Source organism: Capra hircus, chromosome 16 (assembly GCF_001704415.2).
Source record: "Capra hircus breed San Clemente chromosome 16, ASM170441v1, whole genome shotgun sequence".
Classification (NCBI taxonomy): Eukaryota; Metazoa; Chordata; class Mammalia; order Artiodactyla; family Bovidae; genus Capra; species Capra hircus.
In genome coordinates this window covers 59,768,503-59,793,717 of record NC_030823.1, presented here as the reverse complement: position 1 = coordinate 59,793,717, position 25,215 = coordinate 59,768,503, and the positions used below count along the sequence as shown (strand labels likewise).

At 36.1% G+C, this 25,215-nt stretch overlaps 1 protein-coding gene across 4 annotated transcripts in view; it reads right to left on the bottom strand.

Annotated features, from left to right (window-relative positions):
• CEP350 (centrosomal protein 350) overlaps positions 1-25,215 on the bottom strand; it is a 159,991-nt gene that overhangs the window by 114,336 nt on the left and 20,440 nt on the right. For 2 of the 4 annotated variants that reach the window (XM_018060668.1, XM_018060671.1), the window contains exons 2-7: positions 15,178-15,263; positions 14,113-14,159; positions 10,659-10,773; positions 9,668-9,827; positions 4,748-5,370; positions 829-942 (exon numbers count right to left, since the gene is read on the bottom strand). In XM_018060668.1, coding sequence (XP_017916157.1) covers positions 829-942; positions 4,748-5,370; positions 9,668-9,827; positions 10,659-10,773; positions 14,113-14,159; positions 15,178-15,250 — 1,132 coding nt within the window. In that variant the 5' untranslated portion in view covers positions 15,251-15,263. The remainder of the gene's footprint in view (positions 1-828; positions 943-4,747; positions 5,371-9,667; positions 9,828-10,658; positions 10,774-14,112; positions 14,160-15,177; positions 15,264-25,215) is intronic. The other 2 variants (XM_018060669.1, XM_018060670.1) reach the window with 2 other exon arrangements.

Genomic DNA, 25,215 nt, shown 5'->3' with positions numbered 1-25,215 from the left:
TTTGAATCCTTGTAAACTAATTCCAAAATCTCGCTCTTAACTATTGCATTATATTTCCTTTTCATATGAGAAAAAATTTCTGAAGATATTGTTCCAAAAATAATAGTAGGAAAATTGGACTGGACAGTTAATGCCATAATATTTATTAGCAGAGTCTCTAATAGGGCTTACCAGAAAATTTTCAGGCTTCAGAGTCAGACTGAGTTGGTTTTAAACCTTGGCTTCAATTCTTAACTGCTCTATGCAACCATGGGAAAATTACTCCTTGAGCTTACACTTCCTCAACTGTAAAACATTTAGGAGACTAAATGTTGGGCAGCATCTTGCCCAAAATCATACAAGGTTTCAATATAGTAATATTATATGTATGATCTTCCTATTTTCCTCTTCCAGTCTTCCATAAGTTCCTATTTTCAATCCTCTAACACACATTATTCCCTTCTGATAATGTTCATTTTCCTTCCTGCTTTTTGCCCTCACAGTATCTTATCTGCTGCTCACCAAATTACTGACCATTTCAAAGATCTCAGAGGGCTAGTAAACTTCAACTAGACTCTTAGGTTTCCTTCAAATCAGACAAGCCCACTCAGAACGTCCCTTAGTTTTAAAATAGCCTAGTTTCTGTCTTTTCAGCTATATATGCTAACGTAACCCTGGAGCAAAGCCTAGAAGCTAAGAGTCTTGTGACTGACAATATCACTACTTAAGTATACCATGCATTTAAAATGGGAAATAACTTTAGTTTGGTGACAATTTTACGTTTCAGTATTGCAGCTTAGGTAGTATGCATGATAAAACACTCAAAACCTAGGAACACTCTACTCTCACCTGCAAAGTGAAGTGCTAAGTCACGATACAGTTCTCTACTCATGTTTTGAAACTCAGCCTCCTGCCACACTTTCCCATCAGGTGTTCGAATCTTGGTCTCTGAAGGATTGAAGCCTAATATATAACCAACAATACAAAACATCCTTATCAATACTGCATTCAAAGTTTTGTTATATTATTAATTTTAAGTGAAATAAATTAATACACTACAAAATTCACTCTTTTAAAGTGTACAACTCCCTGCTTTTTAGGATATTCAGATAGTTACACAACTATCACCACCATCTAATTCTAGAGCATTTCATCACCCTGAAAAGTAACCCTGTACTCATTAGCAGTTGCTCCCCACACCACTCCCTCTATTCCCTGCCAACTACTCAACTATTTTCTATCTTTATAGATTCGCCTATTCTGGACATTTCCATATAAATAGAATCCTACAATGTGTGGCCTTTTGTGTCTGGCTTCTTTCACTTAGCTTTTATTGTTGAATGATACTCCACTGTACAGATATATCAATGTTTGCTTATCCATTTACCAGTTGATAAACATCTGGGGTGTTTCTACTTTTTGGCTATTATGAATAATGTCGTTATAAACATATGTGTACAAGGATGTGTGTAAATATACCTTTTTCAATTCCCTTGGGTAGTATATCTAGGAGTGGAATTGCTGGGTCATATGGTAACTCTTACGTTGAACTTGTTGAGGAACTGTCAAAATGTTTTCTAAAGAAGCTGCACCATTTTACATTTTTACCAGCAATTTCTCCATATCCTCGCTTGTTATTGTCTTTTTTATTATAGTCACCCTCATAGGTATGAAATGGTATCTATTGTGGTTTTGATTTGTGCATCCCTAATAATTAAATGTTGAACAGCTTTATAAGCTTTTAAAAGAGGAATGCATCATTAGCTACCACATAATGTGTTAACAAGTGCTGTTTGGAAAAGTAAGCTTCAGTTAGACAAAGCAATATACATTTGTTCAAAAAGACTAGAAATGGAGAAGCACCAAATTAAATGATAAAAGAATGTCAATCACAAATTATGGATATCAGAGAAACAAACTACCTTTTCAAGTCTGAGGAGAAACAATAGCCACTCTTCTTTTCTTTGAAGACAGGCATTAATCACTATCTGTCTGATTTTGCCTATGGCTGAACAAATGGACAAGCTTCTGTCTACACAGGCAAAATCAGACAACCAAAGTGTGGAAAACAGTTCCTTAAAACATACTTGTTCAATTTCTCAACAAACATTACACATGTGCTATTTCCTAGAAATTATCATTCTAATTTCCTACTTCAAATTCATCATTATTCCTTAAGAAACCTACTAAACTTAAAACGTTACTTTGCGAAACAAAGATAAAGTAATGAATATGGATGATAACCAGAATAGTAAAAAGACCTGTATTTTCAAATGGGCTCAACTTACCAAAGAATTGCCATTAAATATTTTATAAAAATTAAACAATTTAATAGAGTCAAAAATTGGTAAAAGCACTTTAAAAGTGCTAGATAAAATGTTACTGGTAAAATAATTACATGTCTAATAGAAAGTAATATATTCAGCTCTTAAGACAACAGCATAAGCTTAATTTTACCTGAAATTTGTACCACAGGGCACACACAACTATGCTTATAGCTATATAAATAAAAAGTTTATAAACACAGTGTTTAGTCTATTGCAAACTACAGTTTATAACAAGAAAGTGTGGCAATTCCATGTAAACCTATCTTCCTCCCAACATTTCTTACCCTCATTCCATCTCTCTACATTCAACCTTATCACTTTTTCTTCTCTTCAGGAAACATTTATCTTTATGGGAGCCTTTCTTTACGTTTGCATCTTTACTTATAAGTTAACTTTAAGCAGCTTTCAGTATCTACATCAGTTTCTCTTTCTGTTTCCCAGTTTTTATTTCCATTCTCTTTGTGCACATTTTTTCTTACTAACTGAATTTACTGAATAGAATAAAATATTTACTGTGCATTTGTGTCCAAGACACTGTACTAAGTTTTGAAATAAAATACAGATGATCAATATAGGCTTAATCTTCTTGGACATTTAAACCAGAAAGAAAAAGATATGTAAACCACTAAGTATAAAACAATGAAAGAACCACTGTGTTCACTACTTCAAATTTTAAACATATACATACATAAATGTAATGTGTTTAGAATGGGTTTCATATACTAACAACTATATTAAAAAGACAAAGAAAAATCTCCTTCTCTCTCTCTCTTCTCTCTCTCTCTCATTTGTGTAAGAGAAAATTATCTCTGGAATGATACATAAATTATTAACATAAGTAACCGCCAGAAAGGGGACCAGGTGACTGCAGCACAAGAGATACAGCTATTCAATGTACGTCTTTTTTGTCTTTTCAACTGTAAGTCAAGTGAATTTATTAAGTATTTAAACAAATGAAATTAAAATGTCACTTTAGAATATAGTATATTAAGATACTTTTAATTTACATTGACAAAAAGTTAGCAAAAAGACAGTTCTTCACTGTTGGAAAAGATAAATCCACCGCTCAGGATACCACTGGAAACCATATTCTGTTATGATTTCTGAAATGAATACTATATTTCATTAGTTAACCTCACAAAAGTTACATTCATAATATATTTTAAGATGGAAACTAAACTATTAAAACTAGTAATAAAAGGAATATACAAAATCTAGTCACAACTCAAAGTCATACTTAAAATTTTCACTCTGATTCTTTAAGGTTGCTTTCTTAATTTTTAGATTTTTAATTATTAAATAAAACACAGATTAAAATCAAACATCTTAACTCTGCTTTAGTGGAAGAACTTTTGAAACTGCAGACTTTGACTTCTAGAATGAACAAACCTTAAAGGTACAATCTGCATTTAATGGGTCTCATATAAATATAGCCAAAGTTTTGTATAATCACTATCTTAGAACCAGCAAGAACTTCTGACCCTATCATTTACTAACAGCTCTGTCAGCAATGTGGACAATTTCTACATGGCACACAAACAACTAGAAGGATAAGAAAGAATTTTATTGAGGGAATTACCCACAATTTTATCATAAATTATCTGGAATAAAGTGCTAATATCTATCTTTAATTCATAATGAATATTACTACCGAAACATATCACCAAAAACACAGATAAACTGTTCAAACTATAGATAGTTAAGTTTGTTCTCTTAAAATTAACAGAGTAAACCAATCTTGATTATATTTTGATCTTCATACATTTATAAATATTGAACTTGAAAAAATATCTGCAAAAGAAAGGCCAGAATGGTAGGAACTTTAAGACAAAAGTCTAATCTCATCAATGAATCAAAAATTTACATGGATGACCCTGACCCTGTGAAAATAATTTCAGGAACATAAAAATGCAAAACCACCATATATAAAAGCTAGAGTTGGGCTGAAAGCAGAAATTCTCTCTGAAAAGCATCTTCTCAATGGAAATCTGATTTATTGTTTTCTTAAACATGGAGAAAACCCGTCAAAATTCTAAGGTTAACAAAACAGGATCAAAATGTCAATGCCAAGATATTCTGTAACCAAATATTAACTAGCAGTAATTGAAGCATTTTTCAAACATTGCTTTTAAAAGAATTTCTAACAACAATAGAAATACAATGGCAGAATAACAGCAATATTCTTTCACTTCTCTGAAATTTATACTAATTTTTATTTTCTCCTTTGTTCAACTTATTAAAGGTTCGTATGGTAGGTCTCAAACTAAAAGAACCTCTTGAAGGATCTGAATCTGCATTTTTAGCATGCACTTTGAATTAATGTTTTTATGCATTTGAGAATCACCCCCTATCCTAAATGATCCTCTCTACTCCAATACATCCTAGGGAAACAGGGAGACAAGGAGGCAGGGAAAGAGAAGACGTAAACACTGATTACAAACCTTTATATGTTGGAGCAGGTGGTGCTGCTGCCACTTTCCTGACTTTCGCTGTCACTGAGCTATCAGCATTAACAGCCATTACTGGATGGTCAATATGACCCAGATTCTGGCCCTGGCCATTTGTTTCTTCTGAGTGTTCCCACTGTTTTCTAATCCGCTCCTTGAGTTTTTCCAGTTTGACATCATGTTGTCGTCGCTTTAGGATATCTAATCTTTGGGAATTACAAGTACTAGTAGAAGACGGAGAAGAGTCAGTTAACCGTGACACTTTTGAATCAATATTATGGCCCATGGTACACACAGAAGACTTCAAAGCGTTCTCATTTCCTTTTGTTCTATTAGGTTTTTCATCATCACTTCTCACAGCAGCTGCCACCTTAATCAAACATTCAGAATTTTGCAATGCATCAATTGTTGGTCGATCATTTAAAAACCTAACAACTGTGTCATCAACGGCAGATGATTGGGAGCTCTCAAAATCACAGCAAAGTATATTCCGATCTTCTCGACTGCACATCAACCGGTTCCCACTCTCAGGCTTCTCTTCATTAACATCCACACAATATACATGCTTTGACTCTAAATGGCTGGGACTTATACTGGATGGTGTGCCATGGACTTCCCTATTATTAAAAAATAATAAGCTTTAAATAAAGAATACAAAAACCAGTCATACAAACTGAATGGAGAACTCTAAACATTAGAGACCCCAAAACCTAGACCCTCTAGTAGGTTAGAAATAACAAGATAATCATTAATACTATTAAAATTCAATGCTCAATGCCTCCTGAGTATCAAAGGTTAGATTATGGCAAATAATCTAAATCATAATGTGCATATTATAAAACTATGCAAAAGATGCATGCAGCGATTTCCTTAAGAACCCCAGAAAGCAGAATTACAATCTGACTTTGGATATTCACTTGACACTTACTACCAAAATGTACATTTTACTTCTCCATAAAATCTTAAGAACTACAGGGAAAAGTTCTCAAATTCTGGCATTTCACATATATAACTTCTAAATAGTGTATGAAATTAACAGATTGGGAGTAGAAATAAAATGGAAGTACAATAAACATTCACCCCCAAATAAATGTGGTTAGCAAAATTAAATCTCTCTGAACTACAGACTACTTTTTTGGCAGCTTCAAATTACGTAAAGCATGTCTAGAAACTCCAGAGTAGGCAAAGAAGACTGGACACAGCCAAAGCACGCCTCACACAGTCCATATCCTCTACTCACAAAACACTAGCAAAAGCATTCCTTCAGAAACTGTTTCGATTTTACGTATCATTCTAGTAAGTTATATTTTAGAAACAGAAGCAGTTATTAAAAGGGAGATTAATGAAGACAAGCCTCAGCAGTAGGAAGAAGACATGAAAAACGACCCAACAAAATTACAGACACAAACATTACAATCATCTGGACCTCCAAGTTCTGAAAGAGTAGATATTTGCCTCATGTGGCAATTGAGCACTTGAATGTGCTTAATCCAAACTGAGATGTGCTGTAATGTAAATTACATACCAGACTTTAAAAAATTAAAGAATAAAGACCGTAAAACATCTTTGGGTGTGTGCATGTGACTACTAAAAATATTTAAATTACATATGTGTGGTTCACTTTAATGGTGCCATTGTATATTACTGATCTAAATCTTTCAGTTTAGGCATAAAACTCTATATATCACAAAGATGATTAAAGTCATGACTCCATTACAGCAAAACATGGTAATTTTGCAGCTATCATGAGTACACAAGTGTGTACATTTTTCTAAAGAGACAGTCTATAGCTTTCATCAGATTCTCACTGGGGTCCATGACTCAAAAAAATTAGACCCTCTTCTGAGAGGCTGATTATTAAATAAGACAGGGGCTGAGAACTGAGTTCTGCAGCTTCCACGAGAGATCAAGACTAAATTCAATTATTTTCACTATCTCGACCGGACTGCAACAACTCACTGTTGAAATGATTAAGGTCTAAAATCAGCACATGCAGAGAATAAAATAGGAATCCCTGGTGGCTCAGCAGTAAAGAACCCACCTGCTAATGCAGGAGATGTGGTTCTATGCCTGGGTCAGGAAGATGCCTTGGAGAAGGAAATGGCAACCTACTCCACTATTCTTGCCTGGGAAATCCCACAGACGGAGAAACCTAGCAAGCTACAATCCATGGGATCGCAAAGAGTCAGATACAACTTAGCGACTAAACAACAGAGAATAAAATAAAGTATAAAATGGTAGGTTACCTACATGTCTTAATCATAAGGGAAAGAAAATTAACCAAAAAAAGTAAAGTAGGGACTACCCTTGTAGTCCAATGGCTAAGATTCTGCACTCTCAATGAAGGGGGCCAGGTTCCATCCCTGGTCAGGGAACTAGTTCCCACATGCTGCAACTAAAGATCTCAGCATGCCACAACTAAGACCCAGGCAGAGCCAAATTAGATAGATCAAAATAAATGAACTTAAAAAAAAAAAAAGTAATTTCACACAGTCTTTCACTCACTCATTAAATATCTACTATGAATAAGGATGTTCACTATGCAATTCTTTCAACTTTTCTATAAATATGAAAATTATCGTAATAAAATGCTGGAAAAATATCTATAGACTACTTAGTTAAATGATAAGCATTAAGATAAGGGTTTGGGAATAAGACAGATTTGTAGTTTTACATAAGTAATGTAATGGGTACACATTTAATCGAAATATAATGCAGCATGAAAATGCTCCAACAGAGGAAGCACAGGTGGTACTAAGTCGCTTCAGTCTTGTCCCGACTCCTTATGACCCTATGGACTACCCTGCCAGGCTCCTCTGTCCATAGGATTCTCCAGGCAAGAATACTGAAGTGGGTTGCCATGCCCTTCTCCAGGGGATCTTCCCAACCCAGGGATCAAACCTGAGTCTCTTCTGTCCCTTGCATTAGCAAGCAGGTTCTTTACCACTAGTGCCACCTGGGAAGCACAGAGGAAGTGCTGAATAAGCTAGGAAATGAAATGGGGTAGAAACAAATACAGCAGTGTTTCATACAGAAGGTGATAAAAGGTGAGTTTTAGATGATGAATGGAGCTGGCCAGGTGAAGGGTGTTCTATTCACAGCTATCCTATGGGTATTTGTTTCTTTTCTTAAAATATACATAATTTACACAATTTTAAATGTGAGGTAGTATTATTTGCAGAAAGAATATTAGAATAGAAATAGTAATTTAGTTTCAATTCTGATAGTGATTATGTTTCTAGGCATCTCATTATTCTTTTAAATTTTCCCTTTCTCCTTCTTCTAAACTATGCACTTGTACCCAGATTAAGTCCCTGGCCTTTTCTCTTATTTTTTTCACTTTTATCACTTCAATGCTACTGACAACTCCCGTATTTATATTCGCAGCACTGACTTTTCCACACACATTCCTACCCAAACATCCAACCGCCTACTGAATATTTTCACCTAGATATTTCAAAATTGCATCAAATGGAACACACTGAAAACCAAACCCATAATTTACCTCTGCATGCTTGCATGTTAAGTTGCTTACGTCCAACTCTTTGTGACCCTATGGACTGTAGCCCACCTGGCTCCTCTGTCCACGGGATTCCCCAGGCAAAAATACTGGAGTGGGTTGCCATGCCCTCCTCCAGGGGATCTTCCCGAACCAGGGAACGAACCCACATCACCCGCAGCTCCACTGAGCCACCGGGGAAGCATAATTCACCTTCATCACCCAAATTTTTTAACTCAAATATAAGATGTGAGAGTTGGACCATAAAGAAGGTTAAGCAATGAAGAACTGATGCTTTTTGAACTGTGGTGCTAGAGACTACTCTTTTGAGAGTCCCTTGGACAACAAGGAGATCAAACCAGTCAATCCTAAAGGAAATCAACCCTAAATATTCATTGGAAGGACTGATGCTGAATGCCACCTGATATGAAGAACCAACTCATTGGAAAAGATCCTGATGCTGGGAAAGATTGAGGGCAAGAGGAGAATGGGGCAACAGAGGATGAGATTGTTGGAAGGCATCACTGAATCAATGGACATGAGGTTGAGCAAACTTGGGGAGACAGTGAAGGACAGGGAAGCCTGGCATGATGCAGTTGATGAAGTCACAGAGTCAGACATGACTTAGCAACTGAACAACAGCAAGTATAAAAACTAAGTATTTCCAAGCACCATCGTTAAAAACTCCTTACTTTACTGATTGACACTTTAAAATACTAAAAAATGAATATAAATGAAACAAGAAACTATAAGTTTCAGTATCTATTAATACTATTTGCTATCCTAACAGCAAGAACATATTTCTATCAGTAGTTAAAATGTCCCTCAAATACAAAACTCTTTAATTTTATCTGGTGAATATCCTAAATTAGCTAACAAAAATGCAAAGCATTTTATACTATTCATACATTAAAATTCATTCATCAATCTTGAACATCTAACTAAACTGTTAAAAGGAACCACTGGCAACACAAACAATAAACCAACTCACATTCTCAGAAGAAAGAAATTTAGTTAACTGATTAATGCTAACGCCCTCCAACTCAAAAAAGAGAAGAAAACTAAACTATGTGAAGACCACTGTGTAGAACACCCAATCTGAGATATAAGGGAGAAGAAAGCCATACTTCCAGAAACTGAATAATTTGTTTGTAGGAAGCATATTACAATGGAGTGGTCTGGAGCAAATATTACTACTTCTCCCCAAATATTCAATCTGTAAAAGAACAGAAACTTAGCATTTCATAATATAAAAGATTTTGCTTTACCTTTTGGGAAAATGGAAAAGGTAATACTACTAGATTCAGAGTGTGATGAAAAACTGAGAAAATAGACTATAATATTAGTACAAATACTATAGGTTAACTCTATAGATAAGTAAAAAAAAAAAAAAAAAGAAGGACACCCACACTAACCTGTAAGAAACCAAAGGGTCACGAAACTCCACACGATTAATTTTTTTTACATTACTCTCCAGGGTGGTAGCTCTGAGAGGACTACGAGATTTCTCTTTTCGTGATTTAGAAAATTTGGAGGCTGGAGCATTAACCCAAGAATCATCCAGGTATCTACCATCTGAAGAAAAAGGAAATCTATGAAAACATACGATATAAAATACAACTGTCTCTGAATGTGGCTAGCATTTAATAACTTAGGTATCTTATTGTTTCTGGACTCTCAAGCTGGATATCATACAAGTAGACTAAAAAAAAAATTCAGGTTCTATTATTACAGTAACTCAATCTATAGAGAAAGACTGCATTCTAAGCAAACAACACAAAGTAAAATTCTAAATAAAAAATTCCTTTTGTCAAAGGCTCTCACTTCAAAAAAGATGCATCAGCTAAAACCCAAGACTCACAGATTATAGAAAAGAATCATAGTTTCAGTTAATCTGCAGGTTTATTCCACTAATTATGCAACCACAAAATTAAATATATGAAAGGTAACCAAAGAAAATATTGACGGAGTCAATTTATGATAGTATTTGTAAGATAAATATTCTAATTTTGATCATAAATCCCAACCAAAAAAACAAAAGTCTTAAGTCAACTAAGTTTCAAACTAAAATACCTGTAAATTTTTTTTTAAAAAAAGGACACATATAACCCTAAAGGCTCAAAATCATATTCTCACTAACAAATGAAAACTCACTGCCAAAGGTGATACTGTGGTGCTAAGTCCCTGATCAAAAGATGGAGAAAACATCGTCTACAGTCACTGAATACAAGGCTGCTTCATAAGTACTCAGCACCAAAGGAAAAAACTAAATGCTGATGAAGCATCTCGTCTCTGACAAAAGAACGAGGAACGAGAAATACATGGGTCTATATGGAGAAATCAAACCAGAACACCAAAAACTCGTATTTAATATATTCATATCTTTGGAAGTCACCTCATACATACCTTTTCTACTAATTTTTCTGGTAGCACTTGCAGAAGATTTCTTGGTATCCATGACAGAATCAAACACAGCTGTACTCGTAGGGGCTACTTCCAATTTGTTTTCAATGTGTCTCAGCTAAAGTTTAAACACCATCGAAACAAATAGGTTAATTCTATTCTAAACCAGCTACCATCAATTTAATTACTTAAATTATATTGTCCAACAACTTTCTCCAAAGCAGAAAAAACTTCGGAATGCTTTATTTTAACTAAAAACAATATAGTTTTTCTATTATTTACTACTTAAGCAATTGGCCAATGCTACCCAAATTTAGACACAAAAATAAAAACGTCTATAGAATACCAAGAGTTTTCTATTTGACCTGTTGATGTGTTTTTTTAATTGTTGAGTTTTTTAAAAGCAGTAAATTTTCTGACATCGTATGTTGCATATCATTATGCTACATATTTTGTGCATTTCTACATATTCTATGTGTTTTATATGTAAAAATGAGGAAAGAACAATTCCTCTAGGCTAAAATTTAGGATTAAGTAGCCACAACTTTTTATCATTTTATATCCACAAAATAAGTTTTACAATAAGGACAAAGTTAATAAGATATAATTCAGGTTTCCAAGCACTACAGTTGTCTTTTGATATAACCATCAATGATTTTAAAAAGTATTTTCTCCTAAATGCTTACAGGAGAAAACGTGGAGAAAACAGAACAAAGTAGAAAAAAATAATCAAAATTCCAAAATTCCACCACAAAGAGATAAAAACTTTGTGTAAAATTGATTTATCTTCTTTCAGATTTTAGCAGTGCAACGTACTCACAAAATTGGAATAATCCTTTATATATTAATAGTTCTATATCAGACTGTTCCCCCATTTATATTATGAACCATTGATTACCCCTAAAAATTTTTAAAAACCGAATAATTAAAAAAAAAACCAACTATTAACAATTCAGCTCTAAGTTAGTTTACCTCTAAATTTAATTGGGGATAAAAACTATTCTTACATTATAAATGTACAATGCTCACGAAGAATATATGCTGATTGCTACATTCATGGACCCAAAATCTGACTCTGCTTTATGAACAAATCTAGGTTATAGTACCTTTTCCAGACTGACTTTCAAATCAGCTCAAAAGATTATAGGATAGAAAGTATCAAACTTATACTGTTAAGAAATAGATGACTTGAATTCTGGTAGAATACAAAACAAATAAGACAAATATATAAATATATATACATACACACACACACATATATATAAGGTTGGTGCAAACATAATTACAGTTCAGACTGTGACTTTTTAAAATAATTTTATTTATTTATTTTTGTCTGTCCTGGGTCTTCATTGCTGTGTGGACTTGAGTCTCGAGTTGCAGAGAGCGGGGGCTACTCTCTAGTTGTGGTGTGTCGGCTTCTCATTCCGGCGGCTTCTCTTGTTGGGAAGCACAGGTTCTAGGGCATAAGGGCTTCAGTAGTCGTGGTTTCCAGGCTCTTGAACTCAGCTACTGTTCTCTGCAGCATGTGGAATCTTTGTGGATCAGGGATCAAACCTGTGTCTCCTGCACTGGCAAGTGAATTCTTTACCATTAAACCAACAGGGCAGCCCTCAGACTGTGAATTTTAAATCATTATTACTAGGTTCAAACATATCTTTATTAATCAAAATAGGAACCATTACAATGAAAACATTTTTGCCAATGAGAAGTTTATTTCTGTAGCATAAAAATTTGTGCTTCAGGATTCAACAATCTCTTAAGAAGCATTTTCTACATCCTGCTGGCTGTGGACGCATTTTCCCTGCAAAAAGTTGTTGAGATACTGAGGAAGTAGCAGTATCTGGATGAGGCAAAACTCTGTAACCCAATTCGTTCAACTTTTGAAGTGCAGTTTGTGTAACATGCAGTTGGGCGCTGTCATGGAGAAAAATTAGGCCCTTTCTGTTAACCAATACCGGTAGGCTGCAGGTGTTGCAATTTTGGGTGCATCTCATCGATTTTCTGAGCATCCTTCTCAGAGGTAGTGGTTTCATTGGGATTCAGAGAGCTGCAGTAGATGAGATGGGCAGCAGACCACCACACAGTGACAAGAACCTTTTATTGGTACAAGTCTGGCTTAGGGTGGTGCTTTGGAGCTGCTTCTCGGTGCAGCCACTCGGCTGGTTGTCGCTGGTTGTCATATAAAATCTACTTTTTGTCGCATGGCACAATCCGATTGAGAAATGGATTCTCAATCAGAAATACAACTGATGTTACACAGAATAAGAGAAGACACTTCAAATTGACGATTTTTTTGACTTCTAGTCGGCTCACGAGGCATCCACTTATAGAGCTTTTTCACCTTTCCAATTTGCTTCAAATGCTGCACGACTGTAGAACGGTCAACACTGAGTTCTTCAGCAACTTCTCGCACAGTTATATCAGGATCAATACGATGATGGCTCTCAATTAGTCGTGTTAATTTCTGATGGCTGCCCACTATGCTCTTTAATCTTCAAGCTTCTTGTTTCCTTTTCAGAACTTCTTGAACTACCACTACACTGTACATTTGTTAGCAGTTCTTGATCCAAAAGCACTGTTGTTGTCAGCTGTCTCTGTGGCTTCAAATGACCCATTTTGAACTCGAATAAGAAAATCACTCAAATCTGCTTTTTGTCTAACATAATTTCCATAGTCTAAAAAAGATATAAAATAAGCAGCAAGTAATATAAGTCATTAGCAAAAAAACATAAAGTGAGAAATGCACATTAAAATGATGTATAACGTAACCACATTTAGAGTGTATTCCAAAATCAAATGGCAAATTTCATTAATGCAAAAACCACAATTACTTTTATACCAACCTAGTATATATTAGAAGAGCAATTTGCCTAGAGAGCAAATGAAGAAGAAAAGGAAAATGTCTCTCTTTAAAGAGCTATGTATCACTTGACAAACCCGGATTCCTAAACTCCAGACAAGACTGGACAGAATATAAATGAGAATGGTGGCCCATAATCATTCTTCTTCAGCAGTGCTAAGAGAAAATAGCCTGTTACTGCCACAGAAAACCAACAGGTGACTCACAGTCCACTCAAGCAAAAGCTGTCCCTTTCATTTCCTCTCTATGAGCTTCCTACACAGACACAGTCCTACCTTCTCTAATAAATTCTACGTTTTAAACCTTCATCTCAACATACCAACTGAGTAAATTAAAGCAGAATAAATACAACATAGTTTAATATTTTATATGCCATAGTGTTAATGTTTCTGATACTTAAAGTAATGTCCTAATTACTGCTTTACTATCTAATAGTTGTCACTAATGTTAATTTTGTAACATAGTATATAACTTTTCATATTGAAAAGTTTAACTATTTTCTCATAAAAAAACACTATAGAAAAGAATTTTAATCTACTCAATCATAACAGAAAATTTTAAACTACAAGGAAAGAAATGGAACCTATAATTACTTACAGCAGCCTTGGTCTGAGAAAGTGCATCCCATGGTGCGGTTATATCTGCTGGGCAACATTAATATTTACTGAATTAGGATCTCTGAAGTGGACCTTGAAATTTGCATTTTAATAAGCTCCCAAATGCACTCAAAAGTTTGAGAACCACTTTATTAGGCAGAACTGTTCTCCAGCAAGCACTTTATTACATTGAGCCAAAATATGATTCTTCTCCCATCCTGTAAAGCCTAGTTTCCCAATACATGGTTTAGAGCTGTATTAGGCACTGATCCCCCTACTGATCCCATAGGACAACTAAACTAACACCCCCATCTACATCTCCAACAATCAGCAGTATCCTCAGTTTATCCCAATGAGCTGAACAAATACACTGTTAAGTACCATACTGCATTTCATATTATGATATGAAAAGATCAGAAAACTACTCCAGACTTCAACCTACTAGTAGAAATAAAGGTAACATCTATTCATTCTTTCAGACAATAGCCCTTCAAAGAGTATATATTCAAGGAGTCTATATATTTCCCCTGAGTCAGCCTTTTCTAGGATAAATATTTTCATCTCCTGTAAATGCTCCTCATGTGACATGATTTCCAGGTCCCTCACGAACCCAATTATCTTGCTCCAGATGTACTCATTTGTCAAAGTCCCTCAAAATAATCAAGTCCTAAATTAAAGTTACCTCCACGCATCACTAAAAACAAGAAGTTCAATGAGACTGTAACTTTTAAATCTGTGCACTACAGGTCTATAACTATATCGGGAGCTATATAGTATCATTTATTGACATTAAGTCAGAATTTACTGTAAAATATTATATATAACTAACTTTACATATACTGATTCTTTTTAAAAAAGAATGTATTGCTTTACATGGCAGTTTACTATTGTATGCCTCTGAAGGTAAAGTATATCGTATATTTAAAATGAAACTGAATTTTAAAAAGCATTTATCCATTTGTTATAAATCAAAGCATATGGGTATTTTCATTTACTGAATAGCCCAAAATCTTAGGCACAGGACCTAAACAAAGCATTAAGTTCAGTTTAAAAAAAAAAATCATACCTTGAATAGCATCCGTGCTTGGAGAGCTCCTTGGGTTTGGTAAAGGCACCTCTTTTGATTTGCTGCTCCTCATCCTGCCAATTTACCTGCAACCACATCATCAGCATTCACTGAAAATCAACATTATAATATCAGTGAAGAAAATGCCCTATCTTGCCTTTTGTGAAAGTCAAAAAAGAATTTTGTCATCTCTAAAAGCTATCTTTATATTCTCTTAAGAGTTCCTGATAATTTAGTAACTTTATTTTTGCTTGGAAAACTAAACCATTAAAAATTGTATCATAAACACCTCACACAAACTAGGATAGCTACTATCCAACCAACCAACAAACAAAAGTGTTAATGAAGATGTGAAGAAACTGTAACTCTTGTGCACTGTTTCTTGGAATGTAAAATGGTACAGCTGCTATGGAAAATAGCTCAGTTGTCCCTCAAAAATTTAAAGGAAAACTATCAGATGGTCCAGCACAGAAGAATTGAAAGCAAGGTCTTGAAGAGATATTTGTTCACAGCACTGCTCACAACAGTCAAAAGATGAAAGCAACCAAAGTGTCCATACACAAATGAAAAAATAAGTAAAATGTAGTGTGGTGGCTCAGACGGTAAAAGCGTCTGCTTGCCTGCGGGAGAACCGGGTTCAATCCCTGGCTGGGGAAGATCCCCTGGAGAAGGAAATGGCAACCCACTCCAGTACTCTTGCCTGGAAAATTCCACAGATGGAGGAGCCTCGTAGGCTAGAGTCCATGGGGTCACAAAGAGTCGGACAAGACTGACTGAGTTCACTTTCACTCTCAGTATATACATAAAACATTATTATTCAGTACTAAAGAAGTGGGATATTTTGACATATGCTACAATAAATGAACTTTGAGAACATTATGCTACCTTGAGAACATTATGCTAAGTGAAATAAGCCAGTTACAAACACAAATACTATATGATTCCACTTATACGAGATACCTAGAATAGTCCAAATCATAGGAATGGAAAGTAAAATAGCGGCTGTCAGGGGCTGGGGGAAGGGGAAAATAGGAAGCTATTGTCTAATGGGTATAGAGTTTCATTTTTGCAAGGTGAAAGGAGTTCTAGAGTTGGATGGTTACTATGACTGCATAATATTATTAGCGTATTTAGTACCACTAAACTGGATCCCGGAAAATGGTTAATATGGTAAATTTTATGTTACACGTATCTCACCACAAAACACAAATTAAAAAGGGAAAAAAACACAGTTTGGAAACTGAAGAAGGGGAAAACTTATTCCTGCTCTCCAAATCTTAACACAATCATTAAGATCCCTTCTGTTCTTTTTACTTTTCTTTTTTTTTTTTTAACTGTAATCACTATAATTTCAATTTTGCATCCTATTTAAATGCTAGACATTTGAAGTGGGTTTTAGAATACATCCACAAATTCTCTGATACTCCTTTCTTCAAGAAGTGGAGCTTAATTTTCTTCTCATTGGATGTAGGCTGGACTTAGTGGTTTACTTTTAACAAATCAAATGTGGTAGAAATGACGCGTGACTTTCAAAACTAAGTCACAAAAGGGACTGCCTGTTCTCTCTCAAGGATCCAGCTGCCATGTCATAAGGATAGTCAAGCAACCCTATGAAGAGATCCATGTGGCAAAAAAACCTTAGAGTTCCTGCCTACAGCCATATAAATGAGCCATCCTGGAAGTAATCCAACAAGAGATCATCAGTACAATAATATGACGCATTTTCTCTATTATAAATAACACTGCAATGAAAATATCTGTATATATGAATGTTTGCTCATTTGGATAATTCAACAAGAACAGGGTCTACAATGTATGCAAAAACTGAACTAAAGAATATATAGAACATGTTACTCTAGAGATCCAATGTTGAACTGTTTTCCAATTTACAATAATATGAGCCGATCAGTTTCATTAATATATTTTAGTATTAACTATGCTTTTTACTTTTGTTGATTATTAAGGAATACTAATTATATTCCTTTTAGGGAAGAAAATGGCTTTTTAAAAACTTTTTACTTTGTATTGGGGTACAGCTGATTAACAATGTTTTGATAGTTTTAGGTGAACAGCGAAGGGACTCAGCCATACATATGCATGTATCCATTCTCCCCCAAACTGCCCTCCCATCCAGGCAGCCACATAGCATTGAGCAGAGTTCTATATAGTAGTTCCTTGTTGGTTATCCACTTTAAATAAAGCAGTGTGTACATGTCCATCTGGGCATCCCAGGTGGCGCTAGAAAAGAATCCGTCTGCTAATGTAGGAGACATGGGTTTGATCCCTAGGTCAGGAAGATCCCTGGAGGAGGGCATGGCAATACTCCCTGGTATTCTTGCCTATAGAATTCCATGAACAGAGGAGCTTGGCAGGCAAAGAGTCAGACACACAACCGAAGCAACTTAGCGGACACACACTACCAAACTACCTATCTATCCAAACTACCAATCTATCTCTTCTTTCCCCCATCATTCCCCTGGGCAACCATAAGTTTGTTCTCTAAATCCGTGAGTCTGTTTCTGTTTTGTAAGTAAGTTCATTTGTACCAGAAAATGGTTTCTTTAATTTGAATTTAGTAGATTGCTTGAAGGACTAAACACTCTGCCATAGATCTTAACTTTAGATCTTCACTTGTGAACTATCTTTTCTTGTCCTTTGCCCACTAACCTACCAGGATATTAAAGTTTTTCTTATTGACTTGCTGAGTCCTTACATTATAAATAATATATTAAATCTTTGTCATATTTGATAAAAATAATTTTTTTCAATGTCTGTAAAGGCAGTTCAATATCGTAATTATTAAAGACTCTAATTTACATAAAAAAGGAAAAGCCTACCTAAGTCCAAACATAAAAAACTAAAGGTATAATTAATTTTTAAGAGTGTTACTTTTACCTATAATAAACAATCCTGATTTATAAATTTCTTTGGAAAAACTTCAAAAAAGGTTCCAAAAATAAAAATTTTCTAAAAATAAAAATTTCATAGATTATATAATATGATTCTAGCAAAGTCAATCTAGGTGTTTAAAAACAGAACAGTAAAAATTTAAAAATCAATAAATATGCCAATAGTTAAAATTATTCTAACCATAAAAACTTTAATCAGAGCTACCAATATAGTTGGGAAAAAAAACTCACTTCACTGTTCTCATAAAGATACTTTTGGTCTAGTTAAGCATCAAATGATAACTAAACAAACATGCGGCTGCTGCTGCTGCTAAGTCGCTTCAGTCGTGTCCGACTCTGTGCCACCCCATAGATGGCAGCCCACCAGGCTCCCCCATCCATGGCATTTTCCAGTCAAGAACACTGGAGTGGGTTACCACTGCCTTCTCCAATGCATGAAAGTGAAGTCACTCAGTCATATCTGACTCTTAGCGACCGCGTGGACTACAGCCTACCAGGCTCCTCCATTCATGGGATTTTCCAGGCAAGCATACTGGAGTGGGTTGCCATTGCCTTCTCCAAAACAAACATGAGCCATTCTACATTACTAAATAATCTGTCAATGACTAGACAAAAGTTTTCTTTGAGCAGACCTCATTTTAAAACAAATGCTAAAATATATAATAATGATCAATTTTCTAATGGGAAGCAGAAACAGATTAAATAATCAAAACCTGCATATACATCCAAAATTTCTATGCTTAAGAGCGAATGCCGATAAAGCTGAGACAGTGGAGATCAGCAAAAAGAAACAAATCTGCTTCAGGGACATCCCTGGTGGTCCAGTGGTTAAGAATCAGCCTTCCAAGGCAGGGGATACAGGTTCGATCCCCAGTCAGGGAACTAAGATCCCACATACTGCAGAGCAATTAAGCCTGTGCAGCACAACTAGAGATGCCCCCATGCTCTAGGGCCCATGCTCTACAAATAGAGAAGCCTCTGCACACAGCAACTGGAGAAAGTCTGTGTGCCACAACAAAGAGTGCAGCCAAGAAAAAAAAAAAAAATCTATCTGCTTCAAAATAACAGCCCTATTATTAATCATCTTCAAAAGCAATGACTAAATATAAAGAGTGTGACATTTATACAGAATTTCAACCTGTAAATGCATTACAGTATATTCACCACCTAACAAATGAGAATGAACTAATCACAACTATGTACAACCAGACAGTTGAGCATCACAAACGTGTTAAGTAAAGAATGCCAGAAACTAGTGTACATACTGTATACATTTTACAAAACATCAAACAGGCAAAATTAATCTACTCTGTTAGAACTGACAATGGCCATTATTTATGCCTTCTTTCTTTTTTTCCTTATGTATGCTTTTGGAGGAGGGTGACAAGAATTGTAGCAAGGAAGGGCTTGAGGTACTAATAATACTGTTTACTGAACTGGCAAAATCAAATATACAAAAAAGATCTTCATGACCAACATAATCACGATGGTGTGATCACTCACCTAGAGCCAGACATCCTGGAATGTGAAGTCAAGTGGGCCTTAGAAAGCATCACTATGAACAAAGCTAGTGGAGGTGATGGAATTCCAGTTGAGCTATTTCAAATTCTAAAAGATGATGCTGTGAACGTGCTGCACTCAATATGCCAACAAATTTGGAAAACTCAGCAGTGGCCACAGGACTGGAAGAGGTCAGTTTTCATTCCAATCCCAAAGAAAGGCAATGCCAAAGAATGCTCAAACTACCGCACAATTGCACTCATCTCACATGCTAGTAAAGTAATGCTCAAAATTCTCCAAGCCAAGTTTCAACAATATGTGAAGCGTGAACTTCCTGATGTTCAAGCTGGTTTTAGAAAAGGCAGAGGAACCAGAGATCAAATTGCCAACATCTGCTGGATCATCAAAAAAAGGAAGAGAGTTCCAGAAAAAACATCTCTTTCTGCTTTATTGACTATGCTAAGGCCTCTGACTGTGTGGATCACAATAAACTGGAAAATTCTTAAAGAGATGGGAATACCAGACCACCTGACCTGCGTCTTGAGAAATCTGTATGCAGGTCAAGAAGCAACAGTTAGAACTGAACATGGAACAACAGACTGCTGCCAACTAGGAAAAGGAGTACATCAAGGCTGCATATTGTCACCGTTTATTTAACTTATATGCAGAGTACATCATGAGAAACGCTGGACTGGAAGAAACACAAGCTGGAATCAAGATTGCTGGGAGAAATATCAGTAACCTCAGATATACAGATGACACCACCCTTATGGAAGAAAGTGAAGAGGAACTAAAAAGCCTCTTGATGAAAGTGAAAGAGGAGAGCGAAAACGTTGGCTTAAAGCTCAACATTCAGAAAACAAAGATCATGGCATCCGGTCCCATCACTTCATGGCAAACAGATGGGGAAACAATGGAAACTGTGAGAGACTTTATTTTGGGGGGCTCCAAAATCACTGCAGATAGTGACTACAGTCATGAAATAAAAAGACACTAACTCCTTGGAAGAAAAGCTATGACCAACCTAGACAGCATAATAAAAAGGGACATGACATTACCAACAAAGGTCCATCTAGTCAAGGCTATGGTTTTTCCAGTAGTTATGTATGGATGTGAGAATTGGACTGTGAAGAAAGCTGAGTGCCAAAGAATTGATGCTTTTGAACTGTGGTGTTGGAGAAGACTCTTGACCATCCCTTGAGCAGCAAGGAGATCCAACCAGTCCATCCTAAAGGAAACCAGTCCTATTCATTGGAAGGACTGATGTTGAAGCTGAAACTCCAATTCTTTGGCCACCTGATGCGAAGAAGTGACTCATCTGAAAAAGACCCTGATGCTGGGAAAGACTGGGGGTGGGAGAAGGGGACGACGGAGGATGAGATGGTTGGATGGCATCACCGACTCAATGGACATGAGTTTGAGTAAGCTCCAGGAGTTGGTGATGGACAGAGAAGCCTGGTGTGCTGTAGTCCATGGGGTTGGAAAGAGTCGAACACAACTGAGCAACAGAACTGAACTGATTTGGGTGCTGACATTTTGGGTGTGTTCAGTTCGTAAGATTTCATCAAACTGTACACTCAAATACTTTTTCAACATATATTAAACTTCAGTTGAAAGTATTTTCTTTTTTCTTTAAATTTTACTAGTGTATAGCTGAATAACAATGCTGTGTTAGTTTCAGGTGTACAGCAAAGTGAATCAACTATACACATATATATATATATATATATACACTCTTTTTTAGATTCTTTTCCCAAATAGGCCATTACAGATTATTGAATAGAGTTCCCTGAGCTATGAAGTAGGTCCTTTGTTGCTGTTTAGTAGCTAAGTCATGTCCAACTCTAGCAACCCCATAGACTGTGGCCCACCAGGCTCCTCTGTCCATGGGATTTCCCAGTCAAGAATACTGGACCCAGGGATCGAAACCATGTCTCCTGCCACTTAAGTGGCCACTAAGGAAGCCCACAGCAGGTCCTTCTTAGTTATCTATTTTATATATAGTAGTGCGTATATGTCAATCCCCATCTTCCAATTTATTCTCCCCTCTCCCAAAGTATTTTCAGATAACATGAAATAACCAAATCCTAGCTTAGGTTTACAATTATAATTTTAATTAAATTCTATAATATGTCCAGTATCATGAAGTACTTCAATTTGACAATAATTCACCTTTCATAATCCACAGTTATCCCATGCCCAATAAGTAAGTGTTATTAATAAAATCTATTTAAGTAGGTCTGTTCTTCACTTAAGAATATATAATACATATGTCACCATTTTCTATAAAAATAGAAAAAAGAATCAGTGAGGAATAAGTACAACGAAAAAAAAAATCTCCTCATAGGAAGAAGAGAATCTAATCTGTCAAAACTTTTCTTTTACTATCTTTCGCAGTTCCATACAAATTTTAGGATTATTTGCGCTAGTTCTGTAAAAAAATGCCATTTCAGGGATTACATCAGATTGTTTTGGGTAGTATGGACTTTAACAATATTATTTTCCCAGTCCATGAACACTGGACTGTATCTCTTTTCATTTATCTGTGTCACCTTTAATTTCTTTCATCAATGTCTTACAGCTTGAAGAGTACAGGTCTTTCACTTTGTTGGTTAAATTTACTCCTGGGTATATTTTTTCTTAATGCAACTGTAATGGAACTGTTTTCCTAATTTTTCTTTCTGAAAGCTATTACTGTATAAAAATGTAACAGGTTTCTGTATACTACTTTCGTGTTCTAAAACTTCACTGAATTCATTTCTTATGCATTAACGGTTTTTTGGTAGAGCTGTTAGGGTTTTCCATACATAGTATCACATCACCACATTGTGACAGTTTTATTTCTTCCCTTTCAATCTGGATGCCTTTTTTTCTTTTTTTGGTCCAAGAGCTGTGGCTGGGACTTTCCAGTGGTCATGTATGGATGTGAGAGTTGGACTTTGAAGAAAGCTGAATGCCAAAGAATTGATTCTTTTGAACTGTGGTGTTGGAAAAGACTCTTGAGAGTCCCTTGGACTGCAAGGAGATCCAACCAGTCCATTCTGGAGATCAGCCCTGGGTGTTCATTGGAAGGACTGATGTTGAAGCTGAAACTCCAATACTTTGGCCACCTGATGTGAAGAGGTGACTCACTGGAAAAGACCCTGATGTTGGAAAAGATTGAAGGCAGGAGGAAAAGAGGATGACAGAGGATGAGATGGTTAGATGGCATCACCAACTCAATGGACATGAGTTTGGGTAAACTCCAGGAGTTGGTGATGGACAGGGAGGCCTGGCATGCTGCAGTTCATGGGGTCGCAAAGTCGGACATGACTGAGCAACTGAACTGGAGGACCTCCACTACTATGTGAATAAAAGTGAGACATGGGCATTTTCATCTTGTCCCCAAACTTAAAACAAAAGCTTTGCGCTTTTCACTGTTGAGCATAATGTTAGCTGTGGGTTTGTCATATACAGTCTTTATTACATTAAGGTATATTTCCTTTATACCCACTTTGTTTAGAGTTTGTATCATAAATGGATGCTATGTTATGTCAAAATGATTTTTCAGCATCTATTGAGATGACTGTGTGATTTTTATTCTTCATTTTTTAAATGTCATGTATCAGGCTGACTGATTTGCAGATATTGACCCATCCTTGCATCTCTGGAATAAAGTCCACTTGATCATGGTGTTTACTTTTAATGTATTCCTGAATTAGGTTTGCTAATATCTTGTTGAGGATTTTTGCATCTATGTTCATCAGTAATATTGATCTACAATTTCTCTTTCTTCCTTCCTTCCTCTATTTTGTGGGGTCTTTGTCTAATTTTAGTGTCAAGGTAACTCTGGCCTTGAAGAATGAGTCTGAAAGTATTCCTTCTTCTTCAATTTTTTGGAATAGTTTGAGAAGGACAGTATTAACTCTTCTTTAAATGGTTGGCAGAATTCCCGTGAGGCCATCTGGTCCTGGACTTTTTGTTTCTTGGAAGACGTTTGATTCCTGATTAAATGTCATTACTAGTAATCAATCTGTTCATATTTTCTATTTCTTCCTGATTCTATTCCTAGGCATCTTCTTTTTGTGCTCCTTGTTCCCAGGCAAACTCACAGTTTCATGGTTTCAACTACTTCCTAAACGTCATATTTTTATGTCCTGAATTGTCTGAGCTCTGGACCCAAGTTTTCAATCTACTTGATGGTGTATCTCCAAGTGCAAATGGCCTTTCAAACTTATCGAGTTCAGAACCGAATTCATTATCATCTACATTCAAAATGGCTCATTCTTCTTGTTCTCTTAGCAAATGGGATTACCATGCATCCATTTCAACTTTGACATCCCTGCCTTTTCCTCACTTCATTATTTACTGAGTTACCAAGTCAATGCTAACTTTAAGATGTTTCTCTGTTACAACATGTAAAACATGCCTCTACAAAGATGCTAAAAAATAAATCTTTAAGATATTTCTAATTTCTCTCTCTCTTCCCCTTGTCTCTGTTAGAGCATCTTTAGCCTAAATTATAATAAAAAGGCTTCCTAAATTATTCCGCTCCTAACATTCTCCATACTACAACCAAAGTTACCTTTCTACAACAGATCCTAGCAACTCTACTTTTATAACTCTTCAGTGACTATCATCTGTAGGATAAAGTTCCAAATCCCTTAGCACGATGGAAGTCTGAACTCCTCACAATCCTTAATTTAGTCTTACCCCTCACTTTTGTCACAGTATACCAACTGCTCCTGTCTAACAGCTATACCTAGCATGCTTTCTCTAAACATCGAAACTTTCATTATCTCCGTATCTTCTTTTCCTAAATTTTCTCTAGCAGTAATACCCTTCAAGACCAACCTCTAATATCATCTCCAATAAATCTTTCCCAGGCAGTCCCTTAACACAATTACTACTTCATGTGTTTCCCATACCATTTTATTCACTTTCTACAGCACTTATCCTCACACACACAATCATTCATTCAGTTAATGAAAATTCACGAGTACTTAATGCCACCCCATGTCCAAGCTCAGGGGTGGCGGCCAAGAAGAGCTACCCCACTTTCAAGATAAGCAGCAGTGGCTGCGCTTTGCTAGAGCAGGTATGAAGAGATACTTCAAGTCCAAGGTAAGAGAAACCCAAGTAAGACGGTAGGTGTTGCGAGAGGCATGAGAGGGCAGACACACTGAAACCACAATCACATCCAACTAGCCAATCTGATCACATGGAAGAACACAGCTTATCTAACTCAATGAAACTAAGCCATGCCAAGTGGGGCCACCCAAGACCGGTCATGGTGGAGAGGTCTGACAGAATATGGTCCACTGGAGAAGGGAATGGCAAGCCACTTCAGTATTCTTGCCTTGAGAACCCCATGAACAGTTCAGTTCAGTTCAGTTCAGTCTCTCAGTCACTTCCAACTCTTTGTGACCCCATGAATCGCAGCACGCCAGGCCTTCCTGTCCATCACCAACTCCTGGAGTTCGCTCAGACTCGCATCCATCAAGTCAGTGATGCTATCCAGCCATCTCATCCTCTGTCGTCCCCTTCTTCTCCTGCCCCCAATCCCTCTCAGCATCAGAGTCTTTTCCAATGATTCAACTCTTCGCATGAGGTGGCCAAAGTACTGGAGTTTCAGCTTTAGCATCATTCC